General features: G+C 38.7%; 1 protein-coding gene across 8 annotated transcripts in view; it reads right to left on the reverse strand.

Annotated features, from left to right (window-relative positions):
* Positions 1 to 766: 766 nt before the first annotated feature.
* st18 (ST18 C2H2C-type zinc finger transcription factor) overlaps positions 767 to 20,294 on the reverse strand; it is a 74,612-nt gene continuing 55,084 nt past the window's right edge. For 5 of the 8 annotated variants that reach the window (XM_034182508.1, XM_034182512.1, XM_034182509.1 and 2 more), the window contains exons 14-22: positions 20,005 to 20,067; positions 19,646 to 19,714; positions 19,353 to 19,415; positions 16,273 to 16,353; positions 8,952 to 9,173; positions 8,717 to 8,805; positions 4,245 to 4,348; positions 3,998 to 4,144; positions 767 to 3,898 (exon numbers count right to left, since the gene is read on the reverse strand). In XM_034182508.1, coding sequence (XP_034038399.1) covers positions 3,758 to 3,898; positions 3,998 to 4,144; positions 4,245 to 4,348; positions 8,717 to 8,805; positions 8,952 to 9,173; positions 16,273 to 16,353; positions 19,353 to 19,415; positions 19,646 to 19,714; positions 20,005 to 20,067 — 979 coding nt within the window. In that variant the 3' untranslated portion in view covers positions 767 to 3,757. The remainder of the gene's footprint in view (positions 3,899 to 3,997; positions 4,145 to 4,244; positions 4,349 to 8,716; positions 8,806 to 8,951; positions 9,174 to 16,272; positions 16,354 to 19,352; positions 19,416 to 19,645; positions 19,715 to 20,004; positions 20,068 to 20,294) is intronic. The other 3 variants (XM_034182511.1, XM_034182510.1, XM_034182513.1) reach the window with 2 other exon arrangements.

Below are 20,294 nucleotides of genomic sequence, written 5' to 3' on the forward strand. Positions count from 1 at the left end.
CACTAGATGACACTAAATCCTACACACTATAGCTTTAATTTAACAACAACATTTCTCCACTCAGATCTTATCATCAAAATAATATTTGTTCTTCCAATTTCATTCAGTATTTTCACCATTTTTTATGGAAGTGCACTCATAATTTATCACTAATAACTAAAAACAAACAAACAAGCAAATAGATAAACTGAGGTTGAAGCAATAACAACTTATTCATTATGTGTAGATATCTAATTTTGACTATCAGCTAACAAATTAAACATGGTTTAAAACATTGATTTGACTCATTTTGAACCAGCTAGAACTACAAATTTACTTAAATTCATTAAAAAAATTGTGTTCTACCATTAAAGTGCTTTCTTCTTGCGTAACACACAGGAATTAATCATGATTATATTATGAATAGTTTTAAAGTATATCGATCCGTGCTAGTAAACACAATTCAGGATGATTAGTTGAGGTAAAATTCACATAATTTAAACTTATTGTGAAATACTGTATCTGCATATATAAATTTAATGTTACATTAGTGTCATCATGTTTTGTTTTGGTTAAAAACATCTGCTTTTCTCCTTATTACATAAATTAACTTGTACCAAAATATTAGCACACGTGCTAAAACACGTTTTGTGTAACTTTCAGATTTGCTATTTTGTAGTATACGCTGTTGTTCTTGGTGTAATGCCTACTTTTGCACACGAGGTGTCGCTAATATCACAAGAAAGTGACATTTCTGTGTTCACTGGCGGAAAGAAAAAATCACAGAAGCATTTGAAAAGTTTATTTCTACCATACACAAACTGTACAACACAGCGCATATCTGTTTATTATGAAATAGTAAAAGTAATAGGAAGTATCCATTTACAAACTACTTAAACTGAAAAAAGCATTACATTTTAATGTAAAAGAAAATAAAATACAATACAGTTTCATATCATACTAATATTTTCCACAAAAAAAGCATTTCACATTACAAAACATCAAATACTAACAGGGAGAAAAATAAATATTATTCACAAAACTTCCTGAGCAACCAATGTGTGGTAATAGGAATAAAATATAAGAAACTGGGAATAAAGGATTGTTAGGTTTAAACAGTGTGATGCAATTTTAAAAGATTAAAATTCTTTAAAACATACTGAGTATTTGGATAAAATAGGGTCTTACTTCATTTTCTAATTTGGCTCATTTGCTGTTACATTTTTCTTCTTGGAAATGTACTAGGCTACATGACTGTGACTTCCTTTGCAGAAATTAAAAATGCATTACTTAAATGAATCACACAATAACATTATTTCTCTCTTAAAAGAGCCACACAATGCAGACTTTAAGTAATCTAATTTAAGTCACCCACTGTCTTAAAAACTGAATATTTTTACCTAAACTATCCCATAGACACTTAAGTGATGCATTCAAGCTGAATCAAGTATTTGATTTTCTCAACATTTCTCTGCCTGTTGCTTTAAATGGAAAGGAGCTGCTGCTCACTACACTCCCTTTCTCCTAAAACTGTGGCCATCTTACTGTGTTGGTCCTCTAAACTGTGTGGGCGTGAGGGTGCTGAGGGTAAGTAGGCGTGTCTCACACAGTGAACAGGAGACCAGATATGGGCATCTGTGACACACGTAACAGAAATCTAAAATCAGCCATTTTAGGTTTAAATTTGTCTTATAACAAAGGAGTTATAAGGCAAATATTCTCAAAAAATCCACTAAACTGTGGGATTTTTGAGGATATTTAATATGAAATTTCAACCTAACTGCAAATCTTCGAGAAAAAACTGACCTTGCACAATATGGCCCCTTTAAAAGTAACTTCATGCCAAATTTAAACATGTGCATGATGACACCGCCCCATTTTCCTTAAAAAAAATGATATAAGGACCAGTGTGAACAAAACAAACAAAAATAATAATTCAAATACAAAAGTGCAATTGATGCAAACAAACAGTTAGCTAATGAATACCATCATATTTCAATATCTTAAAAAAAACAAACTTTTTTGATGGAATGATTGAAACGGAAATGCAAATTGTGGTAGTCAGCTCAGTTTTGAAAAAGCTACAATTCAAATCAGCCCCAAACACTGAATAACAATCAAATTTTAAAAACTTGTTTAAATATTAAAGCTACAATGTGTAGGATATAAAGGTGTCTTTTAACAGAAATGGAGTATAGCATTCGTAACCATCTGTTCATTAGTGTGTAATTACCTACTAAAATGAATCGATGCGTTTTCGCAAGCTTAGAATGAGCCGTCATATCTACATGGGAGCATGCCCCCTGATGAAGACCGCCATATTGCATTGCCATGTTTATACAGTAGCTCAGAAGGTAAACACTTTGCTCTGTCTTTTGTATTTTTGCAGAGTGGTCGGAAGACCAAAGAAAAGAGGTGAGAGATGAGTGGTTGCTCCCCTATACACTATGTACTAGTTGATAGTGTAGGCTAACAAGTTTGAGAACCCTCGTTTTTGTTAAACGGGGGATCATACTTATTGCTTACGACAAAAGAAGACGAGTATGAGTCACTGTCACCAAAGAACTAAAACTGTGAACTGAAACAAAAACGTGACCAGCAACGGACTGATGCAATTTGTAACCTCACCACTAGATGACACTAAATCCTACACACTGTAGCTTTAAAGTTTGGAAATCAGTTTAGGATGTAATAAAACAAAATATTTTCTTATAATTCACTATTCCTTTTCATTTTCTCTCCATGACAGCAAAACTCAAAATGAACACCGGATTTTTATTTTATTTTTTTGTCTATCTCAGATGTGATATTTCAAAATCTGTGAGATTAGAGCTACCGAGAAACAAACAGTCACCTGGAACATTTCCTCCTATGAAAATAATGGTACTGTATAATAAATCAGACACCATCCACGTAATACTGTCCTACCACAAAACATAGTACTCGTGTATTTTTATGGATTCATATACATTTAGGCACATACTATATGCACACTCCCACCTGTGTGCACAAAAGGCAGTTTAATAAGTATATTTTTGGGAAAAAAAGAAAAAAGAAATACATCCTGTCAAAGTGGATTTTGATTTTATTCTATGCAAAGCAGAATCTGACATTCAGTTCACTGAAATTCACTCTTAACTGTTTTGCAATTTGCGCACTAAAATTGTTGTTTCAGAAAAATACAGTACAGTAGGGTTTTTTTAATCTCAGTGCTCAGTTTGTCTTATACATTCAGTTTCCAATAAAGAGAGCAAAAGCAGTGTTTTAAATATTTATGATTTGGTAGGGAGATCCAACTTATTGTCTAACACACGTCTTTCAACACTAGATGGCGCAAGGATGCCATGAAATTGGAATGTGCTCTATCATTTACAATGTGCAGAAAGTCAACAGATTTTTTTCCCCCCAGTATTAAGCATTTACATTTGTGGAAATAAATACAAACTCAGGAAATAAATACATTTGCAAACAAATAGCATAAATAGCGATTATATAAGAATGATGTGAACACAAATGAAAAATCAAGCAAACCATACAAAATAATTAAGTGCAACAGGGTTAAAAATCTCACCGGGGTAAACAAGAGAATGCAGAAACAGTAAAAGCGTTACAAAATGTGGCTGGTAATTTTCTCAGTGCAGTATATTTACCGGGAAATGCCCAACGCATTTCCAAAAGCCTCGTCGTCTCCACGCGGCCGAGCCAGCACTCTTCAGTAAAATAGAGCTATCTAGTGCCATTATTCGCAGTCAAAGAAACATCCTGGTAGCTGTGCAGATTAAACATGGATGCCCTTAATAGCCTGTTTGATATTATCCAAGAGGGCCTTGCACTCTGGAGAGTATTCATGCTCGGAGTTGTTGTACATATCAGTTAATGTGTTCACATAGGCTTCAAAATTATGCTCACTGATGGGCCCCTGCAACAAAAACACGTTTGACTATTAGTAAAATGGCAAAAAAGCGACAAACGTCAGAGATAGATTCCTTCCAGGATTGGTGCTCAAAGCTTACTGTACCATTTGAGGCAGATGAATATCTGTTAGACTGCTAATGAGAGCTTGGCTAAGGCGAGCGAGCTCCTTCAGGAGGCTGTCGTTGTGCTGTTCGATCATCTTGTTCTCCTCTTCGATGCTCTTCAGGTTACATTCCATAGATGAAATCTGCTAGGAGAGAAACTCCGTAAAGTTGAGCGAGCCAGATCTCACAGCGCTCTCAGCCAACCGCCCCCAAAACCCCCCAAAACTGACTGGAGTAAATACTTACCTGGGTTTGGAGTTGCATCATATCTGCCTCAATTTTCATGTTGGATTCATTCAGCTCGTTTATCTCGTGGTCTAGGTGTTGGATGTCATCTTTATTTTCTACACCTGAGTCAGAGGAAATGCTCTGAATGACATTTCTGGTGGTAAAATGGACACTTTAGTAGTGGTGGGCACAGCAAACCTAATAGTTAGCTTCGATACCGCTAATATGCTAACTGGAAAGTTAACTGTAGTAACACAAAACTGATAAACCGCTACAACATTTTGTTGAAGCTACCATTAACTGCTAAGCGGTAAGTTTTATGAAATGAATTTAGCTGTGGCTTTTTTTGTTGTTGTTTGTAATCTACCACAGTACAGCCAGTGGCCTAGACATATGAGAAGTTAGTAACTCAGTCACTCAGTCAGTCTGTTAGTCAGTCAGTTAGTAAGTCAGTCTGTTAGTCAGTCAGTCTTTTAGTCAGTCTGTTAATCAGTCATTCACTCAGTCAGTCAGTCAGTCTTAGTCAGTCAGTCTGTTAGTCAGTCACTCAATCAGTCAATTAGTCACTCACTCACTCACTCAACATTTCACTTGTGGCAGAGATTTTTGTTGTACTAGCCTGTTAGTCACCAAATGTAGTATAAGCATTACACATAGTGACCCCAAGAAGCTTACTGGTTTTTGGGGTTAAAGGGTTAAAGGTCAAGGTGACTGGAGTGTACTTTGTGAAGATCTTTATTGTCTTCATCATTTTAAATTGTCTTCTTTTTTTAACTGTTTTACTGTGGGTTGGAATGGCCTGAGGACTGGTCACCTTACTGGGCCTGGTCTACTGTTTTGGACCTTGCCCTCCTTGTGAAATGCCTTGGAGCAACGCGTGGTGATTTGACAATATAAATAAAACTGAATTCAATTAAAATTATGAGCACAGTAACTTTTTTTAACTGCCCAATAACTTGGAAGGTGTGTTAGGTATATTGACCCCAAGAAGCCTGTTGTCTTTGTAGTGAAAAGACAAGATCACTGGAGCGTACTTTGTAAAAAATATTGTGAGCACAATATCGTCTTTCTTAAATGTCAGATTGTCATCAAACTTGGTATGTTTGTTAGCCATAGTGACCCCAAGAAGCCTATTGGTTTTGGGTCAAAAGGTGGAAATTTCAGAACTGTACACTGCTTAAGGCTTCTGTAGAAAAGCTTCATTTGTCGATGGTAAGCTTAACAATGTAGGTTAGTGCTTTGGCTCTAAAACCCTGAAAAACAGACCTAAAGACTTGAAATTTTAATATATTTAAGCATAAATATGGAGGTTCCCAAGAAGATTGAGCATATCAAGATCAGAAGATGATCAAGATATATATACGAGGGCTGTCCATAAAGTATAGGTCCTTTTTATTTTTTTCAAAAACTACATGGATTTCAGGAAAAACACCTCCGTTGGAAGCCTTAAGGACAAGTTGGAACATGTCCAGCTGTTAAACAATTTCTCATATACTCACTCCACTGAAAGCCATCAAAAGCCGCCTGGATTTTACAAATGGTTATCAACACGGAGGTGTTTTTCCTGTGCCGCCACACCGCGCCGGCTGCGTCCCGACGCGCGGACCCGTCCGCACGTCTTTCATTAAAAAAATCTCCTTTAACAGTGGAATATCCAGATAAAATGCTGAAACCGACTTCTTCTGAAACTTCTCTGTTCTCTCACGACGTCCTGGATCAATAGAGCCTGAAATGTGGAGGTTTTCAGCTTGAAACAGGCTGACAACGGCGCCTGGGAGTGCTGCACGACGTCTCGCTCCATGGGAAGTCCTTAAAGCGACAGTATCACCTCAAAATCTCTCATCAGCCGTTAAAATTTTCACCGAAAACCAGCTTAATTTTTCGAACCGTGTCCACTTCGATGTGTCTCACAGGTTTAGAAAAAATTTTGATCAAACAAAGCGCCAGTCTCTCAGCAACTTCTCAGACAAAGGAATTCCGACGAGGGGCTGGACGACTCCTCCCACAAGGAGTGCTCACAGGCGAATGACGTCACCGACAGGCGTGGAAAAACTCACGCATGCGCACGAGGGTTCAAGCATGTCTGACGTAAAAACATATGAATGAAATCCATATAGTTTTTGAAAAAAATAAAAAGGACCTATACTTTATGGACAGCCCTCGTAAATAATTAAATAAATTAAATTAAAAAAATTTTCATTCAACATACCGTTTTTCACAATACAGAAAGTAATAAACAAATAAGAAATATTAAGAAATAAAAATGGACATAGATAATAACTTTAACAATTGAAATTGTTGTGTGGGCCGCTGAAGAGGAGGTACTGCTGGCCCACCACCAGAGGGCGGCCTGCCTGAAGTGCGGGCTTCAGGCACGAGAGGGCGCTGCCGCCTCACAGGAACAGCTGGGGGTGACAGCTGTCATTCATCAATTCCTGACAGCTGTCACCTATCACCATCTCATCAACCACTCCATAAAGGCCGGATGACATCTCCACCCCGCTGCCGAGATATCACCTACCATTGGAGGTAATAATCCTCAGCTTGTGTCAGCTGGAGGCTGAGCTGGTCGGTGACGGCAGGGTGATGGATCGCACCCTTCACGATCAGTGAGACAAGTGTCTGTTTCAGGTTCTGTAAAAGACTGTGTGTTCGTAATTGCGGAGGTGGAGGAGTAATTCCCACCTGGATTGCTGACTGTTACTGGGTGTACACACACCCACACCTAACTGTTTCTGCTTCCTGCCAGCAGTACCAGATCCGACAGCCGGAGACGGTGGCCACCTGGGGACTCGGGACTTGGCGGCTCCAGTATCTTCCGGGTTCGGTGGCAGTAAAAATCGTGTGGGATCCGGTTCCTGTCTGGACAGATGTCTTCTATCCTCGAGCCTGCCCACACGTCACCTCTGTGGATTGACTACATATAAATTCCGTAATCGTCTGTATTTCGTTGTGCACATTCACAACAGTAAAGTGTTGTATTTTGGCTCATTCATTGTCCATTCATTTACGCCCCCTGTTGTGGGTCCGTGTTACTACACTTTCACAACAGAAATAATGCATTTAGTCTGGACAACAATGGAAATAAGGTTTTCACTTTCTTGTGCCATCCATGTATTTTTAACATATTTACAATTATATTATGTACTTACATTGAACTTACTAAATAAAATCATGCACGAACATTTTAATATATAGACGATTTACCGCCCCCTGCTAGAATGGCGTGTGAGTCCAGAATGTAATTATCACATTGTTCACTGTCGTTATCTCATATTGCTAATTTCACCAAAAATATTAGTCCTATCAACTTTTTGTTTTGGAGGCATTGATCCTTTACACAAAATACATACCACACCACACAGCAAAAGTCAGCTCTTCACAGTTTCTCTGTGATCAAAGCTGCTGCACGCACGCACACACACACACACACACACACACACACACACACACACACACACACACACACACACACACACACACACACACACACACACACACACACACAGACCTTTTTTTTGTCTTTTATGCATTCTGCTGCAAGCAGCTACTTTTAATTTTACATACCCACCAACAGAGACTGTGGCAGAAGACATCAAACACACTACAGTTTTCAATCATGGTAATGGCAACATGACACTTAACTCACTCAAGGTAATTGTAGCATGACACTTAACTACACTGACTAAACCAATACAAAAACACACTAAATCAATAACACTAACAACACTGTTAAAGTAACATGAACCACAATAACAACATTTTAAAAGCCTGAACTCCCATGGTGCATTGCAGCACAATGTCCATTGTTCACTGTTGTTAGTTATTATAGGTCATTTCTCTAAAAATATTAGTTCTATCAACTTGCCGTTTTCACAGCCTTCATTCTTTACCCAAAAAACATACGCATACCAAACGGCAAATGCCAGCGCTTCCGTTTCTCTATGATCTTGGCCAAACACATGCAGGCATGCATACACACGCACACAGAGGCAACTTGGCTATTAATATATAGATTATTTTAGGGTTTACAAATGTTTTTGAACTTTAAACTTTATTTTAAAATATAACGCAATGCTAAAATACCCTTGCCGTGTGAGCATAAAAACAGGGAACAGAATGAGACCTTCTCACTTCTTAAAATAGGCCAAGGTTTGCTGTCTTTGAACTTGTCCAAGGTCTGTGTCCCAAGAATATTTCCTGTGAATTTGAAGCCCCTGGCGGTAATAGGACTGGACTTATGCTGAGCACAGACAGACGGATGAAAATCCTTCGTATTACACGATGGCCATATTTTGGCCTTCTGTAAAAATGTGAGCCAAACTAAATTTAATGAAAGTTAAATGGTTCACTAACGATTTTCAGCGTTATCTGAAAAGCTAATCTGTTAGTTACTTTGACAATTAGCTGTTAGCTGATTAGCTGAACTGTTCCCACCACTACATTTCAACTATGCTGACTGTGAAACATTGTGTGCCAGGAGGTCTCACCACTGCTGGCTTTCACTTTGATAGTCATCATTTCTTCTTCGGAGTGCTTCTTCTTGATGCTCTGTGCATTCAGCGGGCAGCCGGACAAACTAGTTCAGCAGGTCATAAGTGATAGTTTTGGATAAGAGAATGCAACACAAGTAGCAAACTGTGACAGAATAAAGGAGATACTGTATTGTGGGAGGGCAGCATGCCAACCTCCAGCATTGTTTGGAAACAAAATGGAGGCGCTCACCTTCTGTGAGTGGCAAACACATTATTGGCATGTCCGAGGCCGTTGCAGCCAGGCAGGGGACAATGGGGCAGCTCCTGTTTGTTGGCTTTCCAGGCAAAGGGCAGCCCGTTGATGGACGATTCCTTCTGTCTTTTGGCAGCAAGTGGACAACTGCCTGCACTGCGGTGGGACGTGTATTTTCCCGATATATGGCCCTGTCCGGCACATCCAATTACTGGACACCTAGCAGTGAAACACAGTCCTTTACACCATATACTAGCTCTATTAGTGCTTGCTGCAGGTAACTGATCAATCTTTTAAATGATGGTACAAGCATCAAATTTGGGAAGAATCCTCCATGGACAATATGCTCTTGAAAAAGCTGAAGGACTACTTGAATTTTTCAGGTAAAAAAAAAAAAAAAAATCAAAGATGAAAACTGACTACCATTGTAGCATATTGAATTGTACAGAATCCCACCACGTGGGCCAGTTTGGATTATCTTGGTGTCCAAAAGTAGGTTTTTGACTGAAGAAGTAAGTTCGACACAGGTCTTGAGACCCATCAGGCCACTGTTGTGGCACCATATACAACCTCAATTCCAGTGAAGTTGGGACGTTGTGTGAAATGTAAATAAAAACCGAATACAATGATATGCAAATCCTCTTCAACCAATATTCAATTGAATACACCACAAAGACAAGATATTCAATGTTCAAACTGATAGACTTTGTTGTTTTTGTGCAAATATTTGTTCATTTTGAAATGGATGCCTGCAACAAATTTCAAAAAAGTTGGAATGGGGCAACAAAAGTCTGGGAAAGTTGATGAATGCTCAAAGAACACCTAATTGGAAACAGGTGAGTGTCATGATTGGGTATAAAAGGAGCATCCCCAAAAGGCTCAACCGTTCACAAGCAAAGATGGGGTGGGGATTACTACTTTGTGAACAAATGCATGAAAAAAATGTTCCAACAGTTTAAGAACAATGTTTCTCGTTCAGTTGCAAGGAATTTAGGGATTCCATCATCTAAAGTCCATAATATAATCAGAAGATTCAGAGAATCTGGAGAACTTTCTACATGTAAGCGGCAAGGCCAAAAACCAACACTGAATGCCCGTGGCCTTTGATCCTTCATGTGGCACTGCATTAAAAACTGACATCATTGTGTAAAGGATCTTACTGCGTGGGCTCAGGAACACTTCAGAAAACCATTGTCAGTTATGTACCCCAGGTCCTTCCTCTGTACAAGGCCAAGCCTTCTCAATCTCACCTCTCTGACCTTGTCTCCAAACTGTCCTACCTGTGCTGTCTCAGTCCAAGTCCAGACTCTCACTTGCACACTTTAACTTCCCCCTCTCCCTCTGCCTCCAGACATGCAGACATTCATTTACTTGACCACCCAACAGTAGCCCAATTTCCATCGGCAGCCAGTTTGCCAACATTATTAACCCCTGCCTCAACTGATCTGGGATGGAAGTTTGACATGCAAGCTGTATATTGGGTTTGGAAAAATTTACACCAGATGCCCATACTGGTGCAACTCTACTCATTTGGATTTGGCACTCAGAATGCTGTGGCTGTACACCCCATTTCCCAGCTCACAAAACGAATTGTGTTTACAGCACATAGAATATACTGCAGAATAATGCCAGATGAATATAATAAGTCTTGATGGCTTCTTCCTTGTTTCACTCAAGGTCAACACAGCAGATCTGAGGTGAATTTGCATGTTGATTTGCCACAAGTTTTATGCTGGATGCCATTCCTGATGCAACTCCACATGGAGAATGGGCAGTAGCCTTGAAAAGGGAACCTTCTACTTTGGAAACAGGTGCACTTAACCGCTTGGCCACCAACCTTGCAATAATTATAGATTAATGCTCACAGCCCACATTTTGACCTGATCCATGCATTTATCTCTTCTAGATTGGACTACTGCAATGTTCGATTTTCTGGTTTACTGCAGTCTAGCATTGGGGCTCTCCAATTGGTTCAAAATGCTGCAGCCAGACTTTTGACACGAAGCAGAAAGTACAACCACATTACACCCATTTTGGCATCCCTTCACTGGCTTCCTGTCCCAGTGAGATCAGATTTTAAGGTTCTGCTACTAACCTATAAAATTATTCATGGACTGGCACCTCCCTACCTAGCTGACCTAATTAAACCTTACATACCGGCCCGGGCTTTACGTTCTCATGGTGCAGGACTACTTTGTGTCCCTAGGGTGAATAAGAAGTCTGTGGGTCATAGAGCTTTCTCTTATCGTGCCCCTGGTCTCTGGAATGATCTCCCTGCGTCAATAAAACAGTCAGATTCTGTGGAGACTTTCAAGTCCAGACTTAAGACGCACTTATTTTCCCTTTCATATGGCTACAATACTGGTATAGTTTTGTTTTACACTTTTTACTCCTTTAATTCATTTTAGTAGCAATTGGAGTGGGCAACAGCCTCAATTTTACCTAAATTCTGGGTCTTTTAGTGAAGTTTAGGGCTACAACCCCTGGCAAAAATTATGGAATCACCGGCCTTGGAGGATGTTCATTCAGTTGTTTAATTTTGTAGAAAAAAAGCAGATCACAGACATGACACAAAACTAAAGCCATTTCAAATGGCAATTTTCTGGCTTTAAGAAACACTATAAGAAATCAGGGAAAAAAATTGTGGCAGTCAGTAACGGTTACTTTTTTAGACCAAGCAGAGGGAAAAAAATATGGAATCACTTAATTCTGAGGAATAAATTATGGAATCATGAAAAACAAAAGAACGCTCCAACACATCACTAGTATTTTGTTGCACCACCTCTGGCTTTTATAACAGCTTGCAGTCTCTGAGGCATGGACTTAATGAGTGACAAACAGTACTCTTCATCAATCTGGCTCCAACTTTCTCTGATTGCTGTTGCCAGATCAGCTTTGCAGGTTGGAGCCTTGTCATGGACCATTTTCTTCAACTTCCACCAAACATTTTCAATTGGATTAAGATCCGGACTATTTGCAGGCCATGACATTGACCCTATGTGTCTTTTTGCAAGGAATGTTTTCACAGTTTGTGGTCTATGGCAAGATGCATTATCATCTTGAAAAATGATTTCATCATCCCCAAACATCCTTTAAATTGATGGTATAAGAAAAGTGTCCAAAATATCAACGTAAACCTGTGCGTTTATTGATGATGTAATGACAGCCATCTCCCCAGTGCCTTTACCTGACATGCAGCCCCATATCATCAATAACTGTGGAAATTTATAAATTTCAATTTCAAATTTCCAATGAGATTTATAAATCTCATTGGAACAGCACCAAACAAAAGTTCCAGCATCATCACCTTGCCCAATGCAGATTCGAGATTCATCACTGAATATGACTTTCATCCAGTCATCCACAGTTCACGATTGCTTTTCCTTAGCCCATTGTAACCTTGTTTTTTTCTGTTTAGGTGTTAATGATGGCTTTCGTTTAGCTTTTCTGTATGTAAATCCCATTTCCTTTAGGCGGTTTCTTACAGTTCGGTCACAGACGTTGACTCCAGTTTCCTCCCATTCGTTCCTCATTTGTTTTGTTGTGCATTTTCGATTTTTGAGACATATTGCTTTAAGTTTTCTGTCTTGACGCTTTGAAGTCTTCCTTTGTCTACCAGTATGTTTGCCTTTAACAACCTTCCCGTGTTGTTTGTATTTGGTCCAGAGTTTAGACACAGCTGACTGTGAACAACCAACATCTTTTGCAACATTGCGTGATGATTTACCCTCTTTTAAGAGTTTGATAATCCTCTCCTTTGTTTCAATTGACATCTCTCGTGTTGGAGCCATGATTCATGTCAGTCCACTTGGTGCAACAGCTCTCCAAGGTGTGACCACTGCTTTTTACATGCAGACTAACGAGCAGATCTGATTTGATGCAGATGTTAGTTTTGGGGATGAAAATTTACAGGGTGATTCCATAATTTATTCCTCAGAATTGAGTGAGTCCATATTTTTTTCCCTCTGCTTGGTCTAAAAAAGTAACCATTACTGACTGCCAGAATTTTTTTTCTTGATTTCTTATAGTGTTTCTTAAAGCCAGAAAGTTACCATTTGAAATTACTTTAGTTTTGTGTCATGTCTGTGATCTGCTTTTATTCTACAAAATTAAACAACTGAATGAACATCCTCCGAGGCCGGTGATTCCATAATTTTTTCCAGGGGTTGTAGTTGCCAGCAATCACCTTAGTATTTCTTCTGTTTTTCTTGTTGTTTAATGCTGGCAAATTATACAGTATTTTTTGTCTTTCTGATGCCTGATTCTGTTTTTTTCTCTGATTAAGGTGCAGCTCCATCCAGAGATGGGAGTTGTATTTGTGTTGGCGACCCTCCTGTCCTGTGCGCCAACAGCATTTCTTGTATATTCGTCCGTGAATTGTTCTGTAATTTATGTTTGTAGCATGGCCCAAGCAGAGGGTCACCCCTTTGAGTCTGGTCTGCTTGAGGTTTCTTCCTCAGAGGGAGTTTTTCCTTACCACTGTTGCTCTGGGGGTTGGTACCTTACCTGTGTGAAGCGCTTTGAGGCAACTCTGTTGTGATTTGGCGCTATATAAATGAAAATAAATTGAAAATTGAAATTGAAATGCAAATAAGTAAAATTGGTAACTACTTTCAACAAGAAAAACACATTTGTGAAGGTGATAAAAATCCATATTTTTTAGGTTGTATCCTGTTATTTATAAGAAAATCTGGTTGTAATTAATGTGATTTTCAGAATCATTTTATTAGTGAGTGATTGGCTTTCAACTGTCTCTGTGTTGTCATGCACTGAGTGCGGCAAAAGTCTTATACAGGTCCCAAGGCCCATCGGAGCAGTGCTTATCCCCAGATACCTTGGCCTCAGTCTATGACTCCCCGTGGACGGGACGCCTGTCTAACACACGGCACTCCCCCAGCAAAGGCTGGTGCCCATTTACAGCTGAGTGTACTGAGAAAATGCAGATGAAGTGTCTTGTTTAAGGACACAGACAGGTTGTCTAAAGCACACACCTGGAATCAAGCCCGTGGTGTGCAATGTATCAGTGATCCACCCACCTGACACCTGCTTTTCTGGCCTACACAGAAAGTAACTTGACAACTGACTAGTTTCTTTTATGAAACTGAACAAACAAGAAGGGGCACTCAGAGAGACCAACACTTGCTTGACACGATTCATGCAAATTCATTCTTTGTGATTCATTAAGACCATAAAATGTGGTTCTGTGTGGTCATGTGACCACAAATGTGAACACCTGAATTGCCCAAAACTGTTTAAGGTAAACAGATATGACATTGAGTTTGACCTGTCGAGAAAACCAAGATCAAAGGTCATGTGACCAACAGAAAGGTCATATATGACACAATATGAGTGCTGAATAAGCAGCAATACATGGAAACAAAAAGGTTGTGTTCCCTTTGTTCAGTATAGGTGTATCTGTAACCAATTCCTCAGAGTCACCATTCTAAATGCCCCCATACACTGTATAAACAATCAGCTGACATTTTGACCTTAGCCTGTAACCTTGACCTTTCACATTTTTTTTTCTCAAATACAAATCACTTTATTCTTGGTGGACCCCAAATCATTCCACAATGGGAAAAAAAGGAAACATAAATATGTACATCACTTGCACATGATCAGAATATGTCTATAGAATGTACATTTTTTGAATTTAATTTTTTTAAGTGCAACGGGTTTGGTCCAAATTGCATACAGGATGCAGATGTTTATTTTATTTATTTATTTATTTCCTATATTGACACACTGGTTAATGGAGGAATCAAACACTACTTTCGAATCACATTTTGGGGTGCCTATAATTTTTGCACAGCACCAAGCCACAAAACCCGGTGGACAATACTGTAAACAAGCGGTAAATAATGTAACATTATGGGTATGTAGCATTATGTATATTTATTTAGGGGAAACAAAAATCTTCTCAAAACTAACTTGCATGAAAAACGCACACAGAATAAATAATATTTCCGTGCAACGAATTAAAAAATATTTCACTGTACAAAATAACAAGTACTTTAGAGCTGAGGTACAGATAACATATAAACAATAATAATGAAACCAAATCATTCTCTCAGATCGCACAAAAACCACCAAAAAAATCACTCTTTCAATAACTAGACCGGAAGATTTGTTCACCATTAAGTTGATTAATCCAGCCAAATGCTGATTAAAAATGAAGTGGCCAAAAACTAGAAATGGACTCAGATAATCACATTAGCTATCAGTTATTAATCCAGTCGAAACTTTAGTCATAGGGCGAGGAAGCAGCCAGTTTGGTGTGTACATTTTTGAGTTATTTGTGCTTTTTTTTTTTTTTTTTTTTACAAATCTACGCTGACTATCATTACGAGGTTTTTTTGTTTGGTTTTTTGGGGTTTTTTTAACGGTTGCATTTTCAGGTCTGTTTTCTGCAGGTCAGTAATGGAGTGACATGAATTACACATAATTGTCACGTATAACACACACACACACACACACACACACCCATCCTGATATGGAGGTTTCTAACCCTCTCCCTTATTGATAAAGGTGAAAGGTCACCTGAGATGATACAAATGGCACGTACGGTGCAGAGTGGTGCCGCAAAAAGCCTGTTTCAGCAGTTTGTTACAGCACTGAAACAGCAGCACTTAGAGGACAAAACAACATCGGCTCCATTACATCCATCCAGCACAGGTAGGCAGGTCGATGCACGGCAGCGGGACGACACCGGCGGCACCATATGGCCCGCTGTTTACAATAATCTAGGGGACATTTTCTACCCCCCAAATCTCTCCATTCCTCTTTTAATGTGTGTGAGATCTATTCCAGTCTAATTCCTAAGCTTGTACCCTTGCATTAGTAATTAAAAAGAAAAAAAAAAATCAGTGACCAGATGTATAAGTAAACAAGCCTTCATGTATCTGACTTTGGATTTAAACTGCAAATCAATTACATTAATATTTTTTTGCTTCCCATAATACTTTGTGAGGCAGCGGTGATTAATGAGTGAAATGGCGTGGGAGCGAATAATTTTAACATTTTCTTAATTATGAAGAAAGCAATCAGTAAAGAGTGATAAGCCAGATATATTCAGAAAATGGACAAAATGAAAAAACAAAACACGCCGCTAATCCTCGGAGAATAATTTGTTAATGTTATGACAAGAGAAGTATTATTTTCTTTGTTTAACTTAATGGCCTCCAGGTATCGTGTCCCAGTCACAAAAAGCATGACGCATTTAAACAATAGATCCTTGTTTATTTTTGGATTTAAAAGAGCGAGACAGAAAGAAAAAACACACAATCTGACAGCATGAGATGTGAGGAAAATGTCTTACTTAAGCTCTTGCTCATCTTTTTCATCCTTGTTTGGTGTGAGTTTCAAACCTCCCTTTCTGGCACGTGGACAACCTGACAAGCTGAAAATGAGATAGAGATAGGACGCGTAACATCAATGAATGTTATAAACAAAATAAACACTAAAATCATACAAAAGGTTTTGAAATTCTTTAAGTTTTCGAGAGTTACCCATGAATTTTATTAATCAAGCTGCATTCACACACAGCAAACTGTTGGTTTTGTGATAAAACTGGAATTAGAAAATAATATATAATATAATCGATGAAGCCTAGATTCACATTCCTGGCTGAAGTGGGCTGAATCTGATTTTTTGGTCTTGATTCACATGTATGTTTGTAAGGGATCTTGTGGTTCTCACTGGCAGAGATCAGAAAACAAAAATCAGTATGTTAACAATACTAGTTGAACTGACCCAAATGCAAGGGTTATTTTAAACATGCTGATCATATATTTTCTGGGTCATGTGAATACATGAAATGATTATTATTATTATTATTACTGGTTAGTTACATATGAATATGTTCACATTAACAGATGAAGTTGACCTGAAATGCCAAACCTTATTTATTTTTCACCACATTAATTTAGCTAATGCTTTTATCCAAAGCAACGTCCAAATGTGAAATCACAATTATGCTGTAGTTGGAAGATGTACTTTAACAGCAAATTATATTTTTACAGTTTAACCTTCTGGAGTCGTCTAACACGTCTTCACGTAAAAGTCACATGACCGAATTAAGTGGTTTTCCCATCAAATCCACCACACTTTGAGTGTCCAGTTGAATGTGTGTTGAAAGTGCGGACGTTAGGGCTGTTCCTGTTATATAGTGAAAAAATAAAAGTTGTGAGAGAGTTCGGGCCACATATTGTTTTTGTTCCACTTGGGGTTTTATAGGTGCAGACCAAATTTGAACTCAATCAGATAAGATTTAAAGGTCCCCCAGAGTGACACATCTTCCTCTCCCTCTGGTGGCAAGGCAACATCACCCTAATGGGAGACTAAAGACTCTGATGCCATTATTTTTCTTTTACAGGTACATATGATGGCTTCTAATCACAAAAAGTGGTGGTTGATTGGTCACCCAGAGGAGAACATTACTGGAATTGCTGGGTTACTACATTGCTTGTTTGGGGAAAATTGTTGCTTTGTGGGGGACCCCTATACAATGTCCGATTACAATAAAATTTGGCACAGATATTTTATTTATTATTGGAACAAGAACATGTGGCCCAAAACATTTTGTAACATTTGACATTTTGAACAGGTCTAGCAGACTTCAAACTATATACCAGTTTTTAAATTCTGTTGATCGGCCAAGTACAACTTGAATTATGATTAATAATTTCCGCAATGTTTTTTCATGAATATTATGGTCATTTTTGGTGCTCAAGAAAGGTGCAGCAAATGGGAGTCTCATTTCCTGGGTGAGCTCTGTCTTGCTGGAGAAGAGACAGATAACAAAACTATGCCTTCCCCTTTATCACTGGTGGAAAACCGCACAACCTAAGCCAATCATGTAGACTGATCACCAATCCATGTGGGTTGGTAGTCAAAACGCCATCAAAGGTACACAAAAGTACCAACACTGCCTCCAGGTGGACAACAGGAGGAGTGACACTCCTGTGGGTGAGGCCCGTGCCCACTCCGTCTTGTTTTGGACAGGAATTGTTTTTTGAGAGGCACAAATCATTTGTATGACATCTTATTGTTATGTAAATAGTTGTACAAAACACCTGAAGCATTTCCTGCATTTTAATGTAAATAGTTGTATATAACTTTGATGTTTGCTACATTTGCACGTGTTTTCGAAATTTACAATTTATAGTTACATTCTAAGTTATAAAAATGGTTTCTTAAACATATTTGTAGTTTTCTCAGTGAAAAAAACAACAAACTTTTTTCTATTCGGATTTTATGTTTTTGTGTGAATGTAGGTTCATTGTTTGTTAATGAAAGAAAAAAAACTGTAAAGTCACACAGGTGATGTTATGCTGAAAAAATGACACCAAACAAGGCAAAGCAAACAGTTTTTTGAGGTAAATTATGAAGGTAAAAACCAAAAGTAATCAACAACGGCCAATTATACCCTGGACTCCAGAGGCTTAAAGGAGATAACAGCATAATTATGAACATCATCTTTACATACACATGCAAACCAATGAATGAAAACAGTGAAAATTTAGAAGATAATGAAAGGTAGGAGAGAAAGGAAGTGCATGCTAAGTGTGAGTTTGTACTGGATTTTTTTTCCCAATAACTGGCTTGTAGCTGGTCTGGTTATTGTCATAGCAGCCACAAAAAAACAGATGTGGCATGTTCACACACAGGCCGATGTCTGCCGCAAGAAGGAAGTCCTATATAGGTTCTGATGTCATTTGGTGCTGGTGTTTATCCCCGGATTCTGTAGCATGAAGCCAATGAGAGTGATTGGCTCCTCTTGGACAGAAGGCCACTTTAACGCAGGTTACTTCCATAGCCAAAACCAGTAGGCATTTACATCTGGGTGGACTGGCACAATGAAGGTGAAGTGCCTTGTCCAGTGACACAATCAAGTAGCATGCCTGGGAATCAAACCCAGATCCATATTTTGACAGTTCAACTCCTTATCACACTGAGCTACCTGCTCCACACACATGGACGCCAAATAAATGAAATACTGTTTAAAAAAATCAGGTTCAGGTTATTTCAGACAGTAATGTGAACACAGCCATAGTGGCAGTGCAGCTCATCATGTGATAGGTGGCTGAAGGGTGAGCTGGGGTTTGCAAGTGCTCATAAAGAAAAAAAATGAGATTCAGATGACTTCAGCCAACAATATAAACATATTAATGTGCAAGCACATTAATTCTGATATAAAATCTAACTTGGCATGTGCACAGTCTTCAGGAAATATCAGATCTGTGCTCCCATGTATAAATAAATAAATTACATATCTGATTCAGGTCAGTTCAACCTGCAATGTAAATGTAGCCAAAGTGAGACTGTCACCATCTGTTTGAATGTCACGAATCTGACAAATGCAGCTCATCCTCACTTGAATTTTTTTTTTCCTGTTACCTTCTGTGCGATGCATAGTTCCCAGTCACATGTCCAGATCCATCACAACCAGGTGTTGGGCACCTGCAGGGTGACAGACAAGAGACCAGGTGCTTTTTACAGCAAACGAGTGCATGCTAATGTGCACAAAAGTATTAAAAATGTCTAGCAATTTCATGATGCGTGCTTAGGCTGCAGAAAATAAAATGAAGGAAAAAAGAAGGGATTGACCCATAGATGAAGCAACAACAAGCTGCCTAGATTCTTGTGAAAAAAAATCCTTTAACAACAATAACAGTTTTCACAACACATACTTTAGTTCCTGAGAGTTGGCTGCCATCAGTGATTTGAGTGTTTTGTCTGCCAGGGGACATCCAGACACACTAGAGAGGATAAAGAGCTAACAGTCATTTTAACGCACTCTTTGATCACAATTAAATATCCTTAATACAATGTCTCTCAATGCTTATTTATACAACAATTCGACCTGCTCCTCAAATCAAAACTTGCCAACATATAAAAAAAAGTGACTGTGGATTTCATATCTAAGTGTCACAGTATAATGACAAGATTTCAATAATAAAAAAAAATGTAATAAATAAAAAAGATCAGTTTTGTATGTATCCATACATCTGCGAGTTGGTGCTAATGAAAGTATAATTAATTACAGTACCTTCGATGTGATGCATAATTCCCTGTCACGTGACCGCTGCCATCACAGCCCGGGGTCGGACAGCTGCAGGAGAACACAAGCGTTTAATAGGCAGATTACTTCTCACAGACGTGCCGATCCGGCACTCCATCATTTACACTCAGACACCTTTTCGTGGGCATTAAGAGAAAAGAGTTAGTACAGCTGGAAGTTTAGTAGGATATTATCGTGCTGCACAGAATTCAGTTTGAGAACGTCGCTGAATGTCATCAAGGATACCTGAGGGGAAACCTGAGGTCCCCCCCCCACCA

The sequence above is a fragment of the Thalassophryne amazonica genome, chromosome 12, assembly GCF_902500255.1.
Source record: "Thalassophryne amazonica chromosome 12, fThaAma1.1, whole genome shotgun sequence".
Taxonomy (NCBI): Eukaryota; Metazoa; Chordata; class Actinopteri; order Batrachoidiformes; family Batrachoididae; genus Thalassophryne; species Thalassophryne amazonica.